The sequence below is a fragment of the Gasterosteus aculeatus genome, chromosome 6 (genome assembly GCF_964276395.1).
Source record: "Gasterosteus aculeatus chromosome 6, fGasAcu3.hap1.1, whole genome shotgun sequence".
NCBI classification, from domain to species: domain Eukaryota; kingdom Metazoa; phylum Chordata; class Actinopteri; order Perciformes; family Gasterosteidae; genus Gasterosteus; species Gasterosteus aculeatus.
In genome coordinates, this window is record NC_135693.1 from 13,802,007 (window position 1) to 13,820,759 (window position 18,753).

The 18,753-nt window shown below is 41.9% G+C and overlaps 1 protein-coding gene across 2 annotated transcripts in view; it reads left to right on the forward strand.

Annotated features, from left to right (window-relative positions):
* The window catches only part of LOC120820557 (SH3 and PX domain-containing protein 2A), a 37,191-nt gene that overhangs the window by 15,469 nt on the left and 2,969 nt on the right, over nucleotides 1-18,753 (forward strand). Inside the window, exons 7-13 of one of the 2 annotated variants that reach the window (XM_040178477.2) lie at nucleotides 5,660-5,788; nucleotides 12,960-13,073; nucleotides 15,551-15,634; nucleotides 17,565-17,682; nucleotides 17,772-18,100; nucleotides 18,252-18,304; nucleotides 18,560-18,679. In XM_040178477.2, the coding sequence (XP_040034411.2) occupies nucleotides 5,660-5,788; nucleotides 12,960-13,073; nucleotides 15,551-15,634; nucleotides 17,565-17,682; nucleotides 17,772-18,100; nucleotides 18,252-18,304; nucleotides 18,560-18,679 (947 nt within the window). The remainder of the gene's footprint in view (nucleotides 1-5,659; nucleotides 5,789-12,959; nucleotides 13,074-15,550; nucleotides 15,635-17,564; nucleotides 17,683-17,771; nucleotides 18,101-18,251; nucleotides 18,305-18,559; nucleotides 18,680-18,753) is intronic. The other variant, XM_040178478.2, reaches the window with a different exon arrangement.

The following is an 18,753-nucleotide window of genomic DNA, read 5'->3' on the forward strand; positions in this document are numbered from 1 at the left end:
TGTAACCTACACTCAGTCAGTGCAAGACGTTGGATTGGTTTTCAGTTCTGTTCGTATCTGCTGCCTGGAAAGTTTGTCATTCGGTGCCTGACGTCTGCATGCACAGTTTCAGCTGTTTTACTCTGAATGGTTTGTTTAGATGGTAAATATGTTACTTCCTACGCAGTTTGTAAGATACACATGCATTTATTCCTACAATAAATCATTCGATGGGATTAGGTGGACCAGTGAAAACAATAACAGCCAACTCAATGTCTGGTGCTCATGAATGATTTACTATTCACAGTCGACATGTAGCATGTGCGCTAGAAGCCTTCTATGTGGGACAATAGCGGTTAACACAGCTGAATCTCTCCCTTTTTAGAGCAGCGTAGCGGATAAAGTGCAGTGAATCTGTGGTGAATTTCTGCTTTAGCTGCAGCTTATAGTTTCCATAATTACACGGTGTGGGTCTCCGCAAGAGTTTGAGCTGAGCCCAACGGCCCTAAAAAGGAGAATGTAGCCCTTCGCCGCAAAACTGCAAGCTGTTGGAGGTTTGACCAAGAACTCTGTTTACCTGGCGGGCAGAAGATATTGGATGAACGTCTTTGGTTTTGACACACTCTGGTGCTCACTCCCTTCTCTGTTGTCATGACTAAATTGGCAACATCTTCATTTTTTCCTTTTTTTCATGCTTTTCATTGTGGTGCTTTTTCTTTGTTATAGGACTGATAGGGGATCAGCGGGACAAAGAAAAGTAATTTAAAAGGGAATTATGTGTGTATACCCAAGAGATTTAATCTCTCTCTCATATGTTTTCAGTAAGATTCTGGCCCAAGTCTAATTTATTCTGACTTCTCAAGAGTATGAAGTTGAAGCGATCTCCATTATTGACTCGGCACCGTAGCCAGGCCACTATCTCCAAAAGTTTCAAAGAAAGACTTATTATCTTCTGTCTAACAGACATAATGGAGTTGTCGTGATTGGATGCCGGTACCGGGCTCGTCAATATAAATCACCGTCACAGAACTGGAACAGACGAATAGACCGGCTGCCATGACCAAACCCTTAAGGATGCTTCTTTCGACAAGATACCGTGGTGATGAAATACATAACACTTCATCCGTTCGTGGGAGAGAATGAGCAGAGCAACGGTTTCATACTCAAAATCTGGATCAAATCTGACTCAGATTGCATGATCAACCGCTTGCTTACTTTCATTCAGATCATATTTAAATCATCAATGATTTTTAAAGACGAAAGAGGGATGAGCGGAACACAGTTGGAAATTGAAAAGCACAGAAGAAGAAACGTCTGAGGTTTTCGTGCAGAAGCTGCTGGAAAGGAGAGGCGGTTTACGTGGCAAGTGGAAACCATTTCAGTGTAGCGCACGTACTGAGGGAGTGTGTTTATGTGTGCAGACTTGCTGTCTTTATTTGAGCTGCGGGTCTCTGGGGGCTCGTAGAGTGTGTGTGTGTGTGTGTGTGTGTGTGTGTATGTGTATGTGTGCGTGGGTGTGTGTGTGCGCATGAGATTGGGTTCAGATACTGTATGTTACTATAAACATGTTTGTTGGAAGAAAAAGGGTTAATGTGTGCACACGTTAAATGGTGGGGTGGGTCAAAAGCTGTGTGTGTGTGTGTTTGTATTTGCAGATGGATAAGATTTTAAACGGATACAGGAAATCATTAAGGCAAATGAGGACTTCAAAATCACTTTAACAACCGTACAGTTTCAGTAGCTTCTTTCGTCCAGGTCCAGGTCCACGCACAACAATTCTCAAAGTAGCCCGAAGAAATATTGTGAACATTAAACTAGATTTACACATTTTTACATGTAATAAAAATGCTCATAGATTTTACTGTTCATTTTATGGATACAGCTTTAAGATCAGTGTAAAGAGGTTTTCCTCCCCTGAAGTTACAGCTTAACTCTGCTGGGTGGAAGCTCCGCCCACTTCAGCAGAGAGCAGATCCAATACAGGCCTCTCTGTTTCTGATAAGTGACCATTTGTCACAGTGGACTCCCACCCTGGAGGCAGCACTTAAGCTTTTTGCTCAAAACAGCATGTTCAAGACCAGAAACTTTTCTGCAATAAATAAGACCAGACGTGTTTGTTTATATGAGTTTTTTTTTGCTTTTTTTTTTTTTTCGTAAAGGGCCAGTAAAAGATGTAACTTACTTCGCATCTTAGTCGTCGAGTGTTAAACATACCAGATTTTCTCCTGGAAAACATTGATTTAGAGGATTGGAAAAGTGCTTCATCAGCACTCTGCTTCTGATACAAGACTGTATGGAAACCAATCATATCTGTAATATCTTGTAAACTGTGTGTATGTAAACAAAGATACACATGCTCGCCGGTTACACTGAATACAAGATGTAAACAATGAAAATACCTTTCATATTTTTCAAAACATTTGCTGTATTTCAAAAGGCCCTTTTTGTCTTATGCAACTTTTTGCAGTATTATTTCCTTTTGACTTCTCTGAAATAAACATTCAGGCCTAAAATACTATAATTAAGACATCACAACAGTTTTTAGAAGCTTTGTGGAGGCGGTCTTGCTGTAGGATGATTTTTGTGCAGGGGTTCTGTACCATTTGTTTTGTGGTCTAGCCCTTCTCCCTCAGGACAACATACTGATTCAATGACATGAGTACATCTGTACTACATTGAAAAGCAGTCCACTCTCCTCTTTTTTTTAAAAATCCAGCTGCACATCTGCTGCTGAGGAGCCAAACAAAAGCATCCCACTTTGCCAAATTATACCGCGTTGAACCCAGCTATGCTCTCATAAAGTAACCAGAGTTCAAAACGTGGCACTAAGACACAAAAGCCGGTGCCGGCTATCAAACGACATACCGAAATGCTCGATCCTGAAATAAATCTCTCACAAAGAAAAAATTCTCGGGTTTAAATGGTTAGACTAGACTCCCTGGTTTCCTCCTCGCTATGATGAATTATTGCAACTGTCATCATCTTTGGATGCAGCTGATGACGGGTGAGTCGGGGGGTGGGGGTGGGAGTTGGGGATGGATGGAGTTAGGACGTCTGGGAGTGCGAGGGTGGGAGCAGGAAGCACATGTGTAAATCTGAGGAGAGATATAAACACAGAGAGTGGCTAATGGGGCGTTCTGGTGGGAGCCAAGAAAAAAAAGAATATACTTTTCTTTTCAGAGCTCGTGAACACGTGAGATCTACATTGTGCACACACGTGACGTATGACACGCACGTCAACACCACACCGGCCCAGTGAGATTAACTCAAGTGCCCCTTCACAAACAGCACCCATCATGTGTAAGATGTGTTTATTTGAATATGGTAAACTCAATTTGTATAATGCAATTGAAATATTAAAATGGTTTCGGCTAAGCTTGTATTTATGCAACTATCTCTTGGAATTGCAGCACTGTACTTTTCAACCCCATATCTTTGGCTTTGGCATTTTTCAGGGAGCGACAGACTGAAGTACTGTAACGTTACTGGACTAATGCATTTCACATGGTTTATTACACCTTTTCTCCTCTTTCTCACACATGTTCTCTTGTTCAGGCTGTATCTTATTGCTGTCGCAAAACATTTCATTTCCTGAATGAGGCTGAAATATTACATTTTATTTGTCAGCCATGTTGACTTTGCAAAGAAGTCTTTACTCACTCACCTCGGGTTTCTAGGTCGGATTTACAGTTCCCTCACAGCAGTAGTTAATGGTGTTGAGAAGAAACCTCCATTCATATCATTTGATTGAGTTTTATGATATCATGATCTGCTGAGTTGTATGTCCATCTATCTTTAAATCATATTGTTAACCAGTGTGTGTGTGTGTGTGTGTGTGTGTGTGTGTGTGTGTGTTTTTTAAGACAAACTCAAGGATAGCAAATTTATTGGAAGTCTTTATTTTTATTTTTAAGAGATGGAACAAACAAACCAACCACACATTCCCAGGAATAGTGTCAAAACAAATCTTTGCTGTAGAAGGCAATTCCACGTATTTGAGTAATATGTTCTTTCGAGTGTTTCTTCACCCACCTTTGCAGTTTGACAAAACATCTTGCACAAATAACAAGAAGCTACACAAACCACAGTCCGACGACAGTAATCCAGCGTCAGGCCATTTGGCAGCTTTGGCGTTGGAGATTTTAATGGGAACAGTTTGTCTTCATAAGTTATAAGCCTCCTGACATTTAAATCTTGTTCCCTACTTGACTGCAAAATATTATTACTAAGAGAGAATCTTCAATCTGAAGGAATGTCGCCGGGTCAGCTATTTGGAAATGTTCATACCACTTGCCTCAATCGTTCATTATGAAATCTATTTCCCGGACCTGTTTTTATTTTACATTCCCAGGACTAAACTATATTTCTGTTGACCATATTTTGACAAATTTTCCATTATTTTTGCTTGAAGTATTTGTTGATTTGTTTTAAATGAAAAGCCACCTATACCTTTTGCACTACAGTCAATAAGCATGTTACCGTAAATGGAAATTGCGTTCTCTACTGCGGTTTTAGATTCTTTACTGTTATTCAAACACACCATGAAAGTAAATTGTGTATCTAGCGGCGTTATTAGTGTTAACAGATGTAATCTAGAGTGAGCAGACAGCAGCTGCCTTTCTGTGCGGAGCTTTGTACTCAGTGGTCAGACGGCGCTCTTGATAATGTGTGAACTGAATGTCAGATGTGGTTATCTCTGGATTCCAGCTGACCTGAGAGATCTGCTTCAGGTCCTTCAGCCACGCTTGTTCTAAGGCTTCGTCGCCATTAAGGCTTCAGTAGTTTGTAATGTGTAGCAGGCCTTTTTGTGTCTTTTACAGATAAAAGCGACGGGTTCGTGCCTTTTTTACTGAGGCATTCCTGGAGTCAGTTAGATTTAGCAAACTCTGGTTGTGTAGCGAACAAGACCAAGTGGGGGAAAGCAGGCACGAATGGCAAAAAAACCCAAATTTACTTCTGGTGTTTATATGGTTAACTGAGTGAAGTACAGAAAGGGATATTTCCATTGGCTGGGTTACACGCTGTAGTGAGAGCTCTAGTGTTTCATTGAGTCAGAGGGCCATCCCTCTGAGCGCAGCTCCGGCCCCTTCATCTGGTTCTATTTAAGACCTCTAGTACCGACTCTTATGATTGGCGTTCACAACCCCCCGCATCCCCCTCCTCTTCCTCCAGCTCCAGCCCCAACTGAGGAGAAGGCGGCTTTTAAGCAGATGGTTTATTTTCCAGGGAAAACCATTTCTTTCTCCCACTTCGCCGTCCTGTCCTCAGCTGGCTGCAGCTTACTTTCATATCACTTCGACAGCTACGGGCTTTTTCGCGGCTGCAACCTCTTTCCACTGCGAGCCTGCCGGCATCGACTGATCCGGATCTACCGATCAGGACGAGGCCCCTTCAGTAGCACAGAATGGATTTTCTGCACTTGGCTGCTTGATCCTTAACTTTTTTGGAGCGCTATTCCTCTGCTAGACTTTCAGCATCTCCATCGCCCTGGTTGCCGGGCTGGAGGGGGATGCAGCTCCATGGCTAGACTCGCAGGAAGATGCACTGAGCCTCGTGAATATTGTGATTGGCTGAGCTCCGCAGACAAAGTGGCCTATGGCCCAACAAGCGCCCGGCGGTCGTTCTCGTGGACCTATGGCTGGCAGCTGGCTGACAGCATGCTTTTTCCCATCAACCCCAGGTCTGGACGCCTCGGATCCCATGCTCCTGGATCAGTATGTGGTGGTGGCCAGTTACGCGAAACAAGAGCCTGCGGAGATCAGCCTTCAAGCGGGCGAGGTGGTCGACGTGATTGAAAAGAGCGAGAGTGGTGAGTAAGCAAAACAAAAGCTCAGCGAAGGCATGTCGAACACACAAATTATTTCACGGTGGAGTCCATAGTTCCACAAAACATGCTGCCCTTTTCCCTAACTCTACCCTCTCACCTCCTTTGTCCACAGCTAGCTGTTACTTAGCCCCATCTGGAGGCTCACTTTGGCCTCCAGTCAGCCCTGTTTTTTCCCACTGTTGGTTTAGGCCGGGGGCCACAGTGTTGCCTCTAACAAGAGTAATGTCTTCCAGGCTCCTATTAATTATTGCACCTCAGTTAAAGGAAAAGCCAGCAAGACGTGCCGGGTTTTCAAATGCCAGCTGCAGAGGGTCCTTAGTCAGCTGTTTAACCTCTGGAAAGAGCTTGCAAAACAAGACAAGGATCACGTCTTAGCATATGTGAGTCAGTTTGAATATATCCTATTTAATGACTTTGTAACATAATGACGTAAAGCACAACTTCTCAATAATATTGAAATATGCTGTAATGCCTCCCAGAAAATGTATTTTGGGTGGAAGAAGACACATAAGCACCATATGTGTTTTTACGTTATGTGTTGTAAATATAATGAGTATGAAATTATGTTTCGTGAATAAATATACTAAAACTGACAACAGTCACTGACACCCAGGTCTGAGCACATGGTTTTAATATAGCTTGTATTTCTTAGGGAAATTTGCCACATGAAGAACAAGAGTGACCAGAGAGGCAAAGGGCCAGCAACAGGGTCTGGCGTTCCGCTTTAATGTTCAATAATTCAGTGTGCTGAGACAGTAAAACAGTAATGGGGCTCATGTGTTCTTCAGCTGGCGGATGGGGAGGGAGGAAAGGGTGACCAGGAAGGCAATGGGTTTCATGGTGGGTGTGAGTGAAACGCCATGCCACACTGGCCTTAAGGAAGAGGGCCTGTAGAGGGAGATGGCTTTGAAGTGTCACGTGTCCTGCCTACGGGTTCATGTATTTATTTTTCACGCCCTGCAACAGTAGGATTTAACCCTATGGGGAGCCACAATGAGGCGGATATTCCAACACCTTGAAGTCCTTTTATCAGGTGGCCTTGTATGAGAGCTTTCCTCCATGAAAATAAACTACCATAGTCCTGTATTTTTGAGTAAAGGCCTTCACTTTTGAATTTCAGCGGAACACTGTGCACAGGGGTTACCATGTGTGTTGATGATCCATGCAGCATAGGAAATCCATGCACTTCAATGTTTAGGATTTCCAGGATACCGTGTTATTAGCTTAGCTTGGTTTTCATGTCATTATTGCTTTGTTTCATCATATCTGATACAGAGAAAATATTGTGTTGCCACTTTTGCTTTAGCTCATTCATTCATTTCTGGCTTGGATAGATTTTTCAGCGGTTTACAAAAAGGAAAAACGGTAGACTCCAACCTCCTTAAAACACACCCTACGGCTATATGACAGTTTTATTGCACACCGAAGGACACTTTCACAGAGATATGAAGTAAATACAGCCCCCGAACCCCTCAAACTCGATTCCAGCAGCACAGCTAGCGTTTAACTGAAATCTCAACACTTCATGCAATGGAAGTTGGCTAAATCTGCTCCATTTTGCTGGGTGACATCACTCCATACTCTTTTGCCAATACTAACAGGACCAGGTGAGTGCTAAAAAGATTTCAGAGCTCATTTGATTTAGCACCCATTTCCTTGCAGGATGAATACAAAACCATTTAATAGTTTCTGAGAGATTGATCCCTGTATTAGAGAGATAGGCAGTAGCTATGTCCCATTAGAGGCACTAAGAGTGTATATTACAATAGTAATGATTAAAGGTCTGCATGGATATGTATTGAACCTACAGCTATAGTATTTGAATCAAATCAAATTAAAACTGGTTTGGGTTCCCCCGGCAGAGTCTGCCAAGTGGTTTTGGATCAGCAATGTGTGTCTGGCTGGTTTTGGATGAGTCTTTTTTTTTTACATATTCTGAGTTTACATAGTATGAGTATGACCGCATGAGAGTGTAACAGACAGGTCTACTGTAGAAATGGAAAGCTTCATCTCTGTATTTTTTGTTATCCATTCACCCCAATCCTTCTGCAGAAGTCCTACTGTTAAAGCCACTGTACCATAGACTGGCCGTTCCATTGCAGTGGCTTGACAATACGGTTTGGGTCTTGAACTTTGTTTCAGTTGGCACAGTACTTTGTACTTTATTTTCTGTTGGCTTTTGAACTAGGTGCAGAATGCATTTGCTGAACAGGTTAAATCAATGAGTGCTTGATGTTTTGTCTTAGGATGCAGTATTTCAGTAACTGCTCCGATAAAAGGAGATACGTGGCTTAATCTCAAGAAGCAAATGTTGAAATGTAATATAATTCTTTGTAAAATTCGGTACTCCCTCTGCAGATATTTTATTTGTCTATTTTATGAGAGTTTGCCAAGGGGAAATGCTGGCTCCAGAGGAGAGTGTAGAGCAATGAGAAGCAGGGAGAAAATGGAAAAAGACATGTCCTGCCAAAGTTAGTGGTTCAGCGAGTTTCGTTCATTACAACGGCTTAATGGATCCTCCAGGATACCTCCTCAGTTTACACTATCATGGAGAGATGTCCACCAAAGCTAAGCAATCAGGCTTGTTGGTCAGTGCATGTGCTCTGTATTCAATGTATTTAGTATTCCTATGCAGAACCCAATGCCTGCACCTCAGTAGCAGTGTTAGGGATGTGGTGCCCAGTGCTTTGCAGAGAATCTCTCTCGGTGGAGCTTTCAGGATTTGACTTTCCAAGGCTCCGTTCCAAGTCTACATCAGCCTCTATGAATTACAACCTGTCAAATAAACTCCAGAAATACCTGTCTGTATCGGAGGGGACGGCCCACATCCATCAGTGCCTCAGGCTCCCCCACTGCACAACGTATCATGTCTTTACTGCTCCGCCCAGCTTACTTAAGCAGCGTGTGGGTTTTCAGAAAGAGACTTAATGGTCACAGTAATCCTATCTGTATAAAATGGCCTTGTTTTTGTCCACTACAACACTAATGATTGTATGTTTGACAAATGCGAGCCGTAGCGTAGCTGGAAGAGCAGCTTTAACAGAGGTATCCTGCAGGTGATGATTGACTTCCTGGCTGAAAGCCCAGAGCGACGCATGAAGTCAAATCCTGGCAGATTAGGTCTGGCCCACAGCGCGGTATGATGGATGTGCAGGATGTTTTCCCTACCATCACTTGGAAAAAAACTAGGAGTACAATAAATGTCTCCGCTCTAAGTCTAAAATCGAAATGATCTGAGGGTCGGGAGCTTCTTGTTCACAGAGGCATATTCTATTTGAGTTTACTAAAATGACTGTTTGTCATGATTTTTAAGGTAATAAACTGGATGACCAGCTGACTGTCTTCGGTAGAGTAATAACACAAATTAATGAAATTACTTGAATGGTGGGACGGCTGCAAGTTTTACGTTTTAATGACAGCTGCAGTTTTTTAACAAAATTGCATGTATTCTGGCATGTATTTCTGTTAGAATCTGATTAAAAGCAAAGTGAAGATTGTCCGGCTGCTTGTGCTCAAACCCCCAGTTTGGTATGTGCAGTTTCAGCAATAACATGTTTCCTTATGTAAAAGAGGAAAAAGCCTATAATTCTTGTTAGCCAACCACCAAAGACATGATACACATAACCTTGCCAAGTGTAAAATGTGCAGCAGCAGATGGAAGACACATTATCCGTTCATAGGAATCCCCATCTACCACATTCTTTCAGCTTACCACAGGAAGAACTAATGACCATCTCAAGAAATCTACCCTATCCTTTATTTTTAGATATGGAAACTCAAATGGGAGGTCTATTACTGTATTTTGAACAGAGGTTTTTGCTACTCTTTTTTTTTTTTCTTGCATCTTGCCATTGGACAAAAGAGGCAGAGGAGAGCAGGAGCAATAACTGTATTTATAAGCATAAATAGTGGTAAATATAGTGTACACAAATCAGTCTTTGGTGCCAAAAAGTGGGCTTCTGTCTCTCACTCAAAAAATGACCTCTGACTGGCAATTTTAAGAAAGGGTCTGTCTCCAAACGATTGGAGCCGAGAGAGAGAGAGGGCACACAAACTGGAGGCTAAAGCTTAGTTCAGGCCGTGAGGCGATCCTTTCAGAGCCTGGGAGGGAGAGAAGCTTTTTCCTTGGGTCAACATGAGCTCTTGAAACTCGTGTTTTGCAGTCTTTCCCTCCCCCAACTCACACCACCCCCCCCCCCACCCCCATTCCTCCAGGTAATTGAAACCCAGAGTTTAATGAAAACTGGAAATGTGTGTATTTTGGGCTGGATACCTTCCCCCTTGTGCTGTGATACTGAATCCACTGTTAATGAACACAGAAGCTGGGAGTGAATGGGGTTCTCTCCTGCTCCACTCAACAGTGGTGTCAGATATCTGCAGGACTGCTGAGCCGCTGCATTCCCCATCATTTCAGGTCGTCTAAAAAAAAAAAAAGAAAGCCCCCTTGTGCTGCTGGCTCGGTGGTTCTCTAGGTATCCTTAGTGGATGTTTCAGAAGAAAAGAGTTTCAATCTGAGTTTGTGGTCTATTTGTCTCAGTGATTTGTTTTGTAGGGTTGAGGAGGAAACTAAGGAGTATTGCAATGTCTCACATTTATTTCTTAGGTCATTATTTGTATCGGTGGATTGAGGTTTTGTTTTATGGATCATCCAGTCACCTTCGGAAAAATCCCAAATGTCATAGATCTTGTTGCAACTGAGTCTGTTGTTGATTACTGTGAAAAATGAAGCCGGGGTCTTAAAGCTAATAGAATTAGCAGATGAAGCTCAGAAATGCTGCTCACTCTCATTATATTTCTGTTGAATGTATCTTCACTTACATGGGTAGACTTAAAGTTAAATGAGACTATGTGGGCAATTCCTGAAATATCTATCTTAGTATTCTATTGTATGACATTTTTAGAAATCTTCACAAATATTTTTTCCCCAAAATGTTAAACTTTGAAGTTACACTGACACCAACATGTTTTTTTTAACTGTTACAGAAATATTGGAATGAACCTTTCACTAAATCAGATGCAACGTAGAGTTGTGCCACTCACGCCGAGCTACTGAGGCAGAAACTTGCTTAATACCTTCAGTCTTTTCGTGATGCCATAATTTAACAGCGTTGTCAAGACAAACCGCATGCTTTCTTCCTTTCGGGGGCTGTTGCATTCATGCTTAATGTCTGCGGTCAATATGTCTCCCCCAGAGGGATGTGGGTTAAGCTATTGTCTTATGCAACCGCTGGCCGCAGAACATTTGGGGTTAGCAAAACTAAACTCTGCACAAATGTTTCAGAAAACCTTTTTTGAGTTACGTAGGATGTTGATTAAGTAGCTATACAACAACAACGCTGGTGTAGCTTTGTGTGCACTTTCTCTTTGTAGACATTCAAGCGCACACACCCACACATATTTCCAGACATAGTCTCCCTTCAACTTTCCCTCCCACATCTGTACAGATAATCCCTGCCATCCGGAAGCAAGGAAGCATTATTTTCTGAATGTTTTTTACATTATCTGCCTTCCAGCAGTGAAATCCACAACTTCATTCATTCAGCTCATAGTACCTTCACATTTAACTTTTACCTTAACTAAAAAAACAACAGTTTGGTCAACAAGAAACGCAGAAAGCAGCTGTTTATTTAAATAATGAGTGGGGGAAAAGAAGTCTGAATATACAAGACACCATTTTGTTTTCGTCTGATTTCTTGGCGTGAGGTTTCGTTCGAGCCTCAGCTTTGGTGCAAAGCCGGAGCACATTACATAGCTGGTTACGTACCTGAGGCGCAGAGCCAGGCACTAACAGCCTGCTGCTCTGTGGACCCACCCTCGCTCCGTGCAACACTGCTGTCCAGTTAAGCAAGTTCATCAATTAAACAAGTCATTTGTCATATGAATCACAGATATGATATTTTTCTGGTGCTGAAGACGTCAGCTCGCTCTGTCAGCAGCAAATCGCCAATGCTTTCAGTTTCCAGACAGATTTGGTGACGGCATTCAGTCATGTCAGAATTTTGAGATTTCACAATTATTATTATTTTTTCAAACCACGCAGTGTAAAACTGTAGAAACGAACCTGATGCTAAATCCCAAGGGTGTTCTTGCAGAAACCAATATATTGCAGTGAAAGCCAGAATGTCTTTTAATATAAAAGCAGACGGGGGACTTTTTTGTTTTTGTTTTTACCAAATGATAATAATCAAAATTCCAGCATGTGTAGCATGTTACTTTTAGAATCAAAACATGTGTACTTTCCTGCCTACCCGTAATAACATCTTCTAATCATAGCAGCTTTCAATTGTATCCAACTTTGCATGACATTTAACAACTTTCACTAAACTCACATGAATCATTCAATCCTATTTTAGCCTTCTATACTCTTGTTATTTCCATTTCACCAATCTCATGCGTTACCATATCATTAACTAAGTCACACTTGTTATTTTGGTTCCTGTGTATAACACTGCAGTCTACTTATTTTTTACATTACTCGCTATTTCTGTATAGGAACATGTTCACTGGACTTTTCAGACCTGCTGTGGAAGTGTGATGGAAAATCCCTATCCTCTTTACGGGTCGTCCCTCCAGCTGTCAGCCATATTGTATTTCCGTTACCACAACAAATAGCAAATGTGGGTCATCCCCTGCTGTACAGTTATTGTGTTGTGTGTGGTGATTTCTTTCTGGAACTTATGAAGAATCATTTGAACGGTTCTGATTGGTGTTTATTTGCACTTTACATTTTCCCTTGGAGGACTCCTTTTCGAACATAATGAATCCTTTTACCCACTCACTTTATAGGCTGCAGATGTTTGAAGTGTACTATCTATGTATTCCTGCATTGGCATTTTATGCTGGCCTACTCACAGGAGACAAGGCAAATTAGTTTCGACATTGCAAATGGCTATTTTGGCTAAAAAACAGAAATGAGTTCAGAAATGAAATCCCGACTGATCCTAATTGACGAAAACGTCGTCACGAGTCGAGCTACAGCCGGCCGCTGTTCCCTCTTGTGTTTTTGTCCTTCAAAATAGTTCTGGATTTGCTCAAATCAGGGCTTATTGACAAAAACAAAAAATGACGATCCCAAGTTCATCTGTACAACAAAAAAGTCACGTTATGGATTGCACTCTACGTTGTCCTGGGCATTTACAGCCTCTTTCCGCAGGTTGGTGGTTCGTCAGCACTGCGGAGGAGCAGGGCTGGGTCCCTGCTACCTATCTCAACTCCCACAGTGGCACCCGGGACGACCTGGAGCTGGGCGCCTCTAAAGCCGGAGAAGGTAAGTCACTGCTAAGTCTCCTGCCATATTCCGACCACACACGCGTACAAGCACAACCTCACACGCTCTATTTGAAGCCCCCCCCGCCACACACACACACACACACACACACACCTACTCAGCCCTCAACCCTCCTTTCATCTGTGACAAAATTGGGAAAATTCGCCACTACTTCATCACTGCCGCCCCAAGTTAACGGCTGACGCTGACTGTTGAGAACGCGGCTCTCTGTCTGGCTGCCATCGTAAGCACGACTGGACAGAGCGTAGATTCAGACTTCGGTAAACAGCGAGGGGGAGTTCCCCAAACCACTGAAGTGATGTAGTGTACAGAATGGATTCACTGCAATATTAACAGAAATGACCTCCGTGGAGTCAGCTCGTAAAAGAAGCCTGTGTTTCTGTCAGCAATAAGGACAAAAACATAATATATATCAACACTACAACAATGCTTTTTAAATGAGTTATTGAATTCTCAAACAAGCTCAGAAAGTGTGTACGTTGGATCACAGTAGACGAGTGTGGATGAGATTACTGATGTCAGAGAAGCATCCAAAACCCTGTTAGCAAACACATCGAAATGACCCTGACTTATATGGTTATCAAGACATTGTTTCGTTCTTTAAGCCTTTTCAAATGTTAGTTGAGAGAACTTTTTAATTTCGGAGCAATTAAGCTCAATGAGTGTCGCATACTGAAAGGTCCTGAAAGGTAGCGCAGCAACTGCAGTTGGTTTGTAAAGATTTACTTAATGTTTGAGAGAACCCAACAAACTGAGGCAAGGAAATAATTACGTTCCAAATTACACTTCCAAACAAACATCAAGATTTTCCACCACTCTGGCGAAAAAAAACCCCCATATTTTTCTGTACAATTGCTGAACTCTGTAACAATTGGACCCAGGATGCCTTCTGTGTTGTATATGTTATAGCTGAAGGATGGAGGGGGAGAGAGAATGCATGAGGCTCAATGATTACTGTTTCGCAATATGTTTGCATGGCCTTTTCTCCCCCTTCAGACTACAGATTCACCACAAATGTATGACCACACACACACACACACGCACACGTCTACACTCAACCCCCCTATCTGCCTGTCAGAGATAGCTGGAGTTTGCTGCCAGGGGATTTCTGCAAGGACAATCTGTCATTGTAATTAGTGTTTATGTGTGTAGTCAGTCATGGCAATGGCATTAAACCTATGAAGCATCTCTCTGTCAGTCCTGTGGTCTTCGTCATGTAAACTGCTTTCTAAAAGCCTGCTATTCATGATAGAAATGCTGAAAGCTCAGAGGGCTTGAGAGGAGAGTTTATGATGGAAGTCAATGCACATCCACCTTGTTGGTTAAACTGTGCAAAAAAAAACCATGTTGCCCTAAAGGAATAGTTGGGAAACATGCTTTTTGCGTCCTGGTGGACGGTTAAACGGGACGATTGATACCACTCTGTCTTTGTGGTGAATAGGAAATGAATGCAAGCAGCCCGGGAGCTCAGCCTGGGGGCAAAGAATGAACGGGAAGAAAACTGCTAACTCCATCCAACGGATATAAAATCCACTCACAACTTTAAACTTAAATGTAAATAGTTTTACCGGGACTTTTGCCTTTGAGAATTCTCAGGTGGTTAACAGGTGACTGCTGAGAGGCAATACACTATTTGGTACGTAGCCACTATAAAATGGTCAATTTTATAGTGGTGCAAGTCCTATTTGTGTGACATATATATATACATATATATATTATATATATATATATCTCAATTGAGATAATTTTCATTTCTGGGCGTGGTTTCCATTGAGCCAATAAGTTTGAAAGTGAATATTTGACTAGAACTATTCCTTCAAATGGGACTTTTTTTGTCAGCTCCCTACAATAATTGAAATTGTCTGTGATTCCTTCTGATATTACCATCATTAATTCAACTTAAAAAGAGCTAAATTCCAGATTTACTAACATGCATATGCTGCCAGACCGACCAGATAAACAGAGAGAAGCAGTGATTTCAACAACGGTAGAGAATGCAAAGTTTTGATATCCTATATACGATCATTTACAGGAGCTGCATCTTCTATTGTTTTGGCATATGATACAAGGTCTAGCAGTTGGCAGAAATCCTTCCAATCTGCACTATATAGGGGAATTTAAACCTCCTTAAGCAATCAGCTCCAAGCAGCTGCTCCATTAATCGGTTGACATTCTTCCTGCCGCCATGTGTGCCCCAGATGCTCTAACACAACAGGACGGAAGAACCATGCTAACAACATCCTAATTACAATCCACAGAGAAGATGTCTTGGGTTTAACACTTCCTCTCTAACCTCCACCCATTCACTCCAACTGTCTACCATGTTTTGCTTTGTTGTTTCCATGTCGTCCTCCCGTTGGATCCATGTCATTTGTGTGTTTGTGTAACATTTGTGGTCGCTCTCCATGTCTCCTGTGTTTGTTTGTTGTCGTCTGGTCACCACGTGTGTCTGTCAGTTACTAAGCGGCATAAGGCTCATCTGAAGAGGCTGGACCGGAGATGGACGTTGGGGGGTGTCATCAGCCGGCAGCAGAGCCGAGGTGATTTGAGACAGATGCTGCATCACCTTTCTCCCTTCCTCTGTCATTGTCCTACTTGTCTCTTTTTTTCACATCGTGCCATCTTCTCTATATGTGTTCAGTCTTTCCCTCTCTGTTGTCCCTCTGTGTTGTTGTCCAACAAATGCATTCATCATGGGCCATAACCCACGTCTAACTTACCACTAACTGGCTTTAATACAAAATGAGCTTGGAAAGAAAAGGTGAAATCATCAACTTTATATACACCAATTATAGTTGCTGAGCACAAATAAAATTGCTCCATGTAAGCATTTTTATTCTAACTAAACACTGTGTGCCAATCTTCCTAGAATCAGAAGAAAACTTCCCGCTCATCTGAAAGCAGTTACATAATAGACTTTGGAATGTCTTATGCTGCAATTTAGAGCCATGTTTTTCTTTTTATAAGCAAATGAAGAGTGCGTGTAGTGAATACGAGTTCTAAGAACTCTATTAGTAACAGATATTTATCGTGCTGTGGGTTAATTGGCAACCAATATCAACAGATAAACAACTTTTTGATTTTGCACTTATTTTTAGCAAGTCCAGTCGCTCGTAAAAGCTGCACATGTTCTTCTTCTTGCGGTTAATGCGGCTTTTTTCACTGGAGATCCATTCGGATCTCTGACAGTGGAGCAAAGATAAGCTATTGAATTCAGCCCAAACTTAACACTTGGCAGTGCTTGCTGCTCTCTGGAGTGGAGAGAGTTGTTTCCACCCTAGGACTGAAATCCTGCTTTAAAAAAGAAAATGAAAAAGAGACAGATATTTTGCTGACTCCACTAGAATAATTTATAAAACTGATGCAGGCAATGCATGTTGTGGTTAACAAAACATCTGATTCAGAGTTTCCCTTCATTGCTCTGCTGGATATTGTTTGAAGGAGGTTGTTGAGAGGAAAATGGTTCACCAGCCCCGGCAAAAAGAGGCCGGAAGAACCAGGCAAAGGGAAAATAAAGCATACAGAAATATCTTTGTCTGTGGTGCCTACTCTAGTTTTTGCAAGTAAAGGGATTTTCAATCCCACACCCATTCAGCTCTTACACAACTTAGGAAATGGGTGGAGAAAAAGCAAAATGGAATCATTTTTCCCCAGAATGTTGCTTTCTGTGTACCAACTGGCAGGACGGCATATAAAGTGATATTATACGTGCTTTTCTCATTTTCGAACCCACCTCTTCTCCCGGTGCTGTTTGTATTTACAAAGGAATTGCTGTAATGACAGGAAGTTATGTCTTTGCTCTGCCCCTTGGCCTCATGGGAATGCATAAATCAGCATGAAGCCTCCGCTCTCTTTTTATGTGCTGAGTTGGGAGATGTTAGCCGTCACAAGGCCAAGGACACAGTCACCCCATGGTCATTACCATTAATGAATACCAGCCAGTTACATTAAGATGGTGGGTACAATGATATTTTAAAGAATATGCACTAGCAATAGTTCATTTTTGTGGATGTTAATTGGCAGGCGATGGTAGAGAGATTACAGGAAATGAAGGGCCAGATGCCGGCCATGTGTTACGGTTGAAATATGGAAATTATTTAGCGTTGCAACTGATTTGTGGACACTTTTTCAGTTATTCGCTTCATTATAAAGTAGTTTCATAGACAAAGTGTGACCAAATATCATGTGCCAAAGAACATTTAAGGAAACTTATTTCATGCACTCACATCTGGCAGCTGGACCAACTGGCAGAAAGCGGAACGGTTCCACTCTGTAACACAAACAAGTTGGTGCCAATGAATCAGAAGTTAATATAAAATATTTATAATATCCCTGTGTCGCTGTAGTATGATCACATTGATATGTGATATAGGAAGGATTTATGAAATATACACTTCCTTTCCAAGTATTTTTTTTTCTCTGCTTTCAAAGTCGTAGCTTTGTTTTCATCTTTCGCTCTTGCTTTGGCAGAAGAGAAGTACGTTACAGTGCAGCCCTACACCGGACAGGGCAAGGATGAAATTGCTTTTGAGAAAGGAGTAATTGTGGAGGTGATTCAGAAGAACTTGGAAGGCTGGTGGTTTATCAGGTAAGCCTCTACCCATTCAGATATTTTTACTTTTATCATTTCAAACAGGAGGTTTTAAAGATAATTTTATCTCCTAACTTACTTTACAGGTACCAAGATAAAGAAGGCTGGGCTCCAGCCTCTTACCTGAAAAAGATGAAGGATGACCTTTCTCCCCGTAAGAAGACGGCGACAGGCCCTGTGGAGATCATCGGAAACATCATGGAGATCAGTAACCTGCTTAACAAAAAGGCCTCGAGTGAGAAAGATGTGCAGATTGAAGGAGTCCCAGAGAGCCCTCAAGTGGCCAAGAAGGAGATCAGCCTGCCAATACCATGTGCGGAATCCAGCCCGCTTAACAGTCCACAGGATGGAAAAAGTAAAGCAGAGTCTTCCTCACCGGCAATAGCCCGCGTCGCTCCTCATCGGGTGGAATTCGGTTAGTCATGTTATGTCCCTGTCAATATTTTTCACTTGTCAGTGTGTCTTCTTATTATTCGAATTTGAAACATTTTTTACAGTTCATTCTTTATACATTTTTATTCGTAAATGCAACGAAACTCTTTTCTCTCTCTTTTGTTGTTCCTCAGGTTCCCCAGTTCTCAGGCAAAAACCTCCTCCTCCTCGTAGAGATGCAACCCTGGTAAGAGCTTCCTTTTAGCCCACATCTCTCCAAAATGCAGCATTTTTATATGTGTTTTCTTCCTTCCTATAAACAGTGGTAGAAGTATACAGATCCATACAAACATTAGAGGGAAAATATCATTACATTGCATCAATTTCTTTCAATCATTTGTTCCAATCCATTTGTAACAATTTTCTTAAAACGCTTAAAAAGCTTGAGTTAATTTCCATTACTCTAAACGCGTCTAAATGGGCCTTTTTCTTTTGTGCTAAGGGCTTTCAGTTGCCCTCCCCACCAGAGCCGCCGACAGTGGAAGCGGAGTATTATACCATTGCAGATTTCCAGTCCTGTATATCTGATGGTATCACTTTCAACGGAGGACAGAAAGCAGAGGTAAGCACTCTTTTTCAAAGGTAAACTCCAGCAACAAGAAAATATAAATATATCTTGCAATAGATCCAAACATT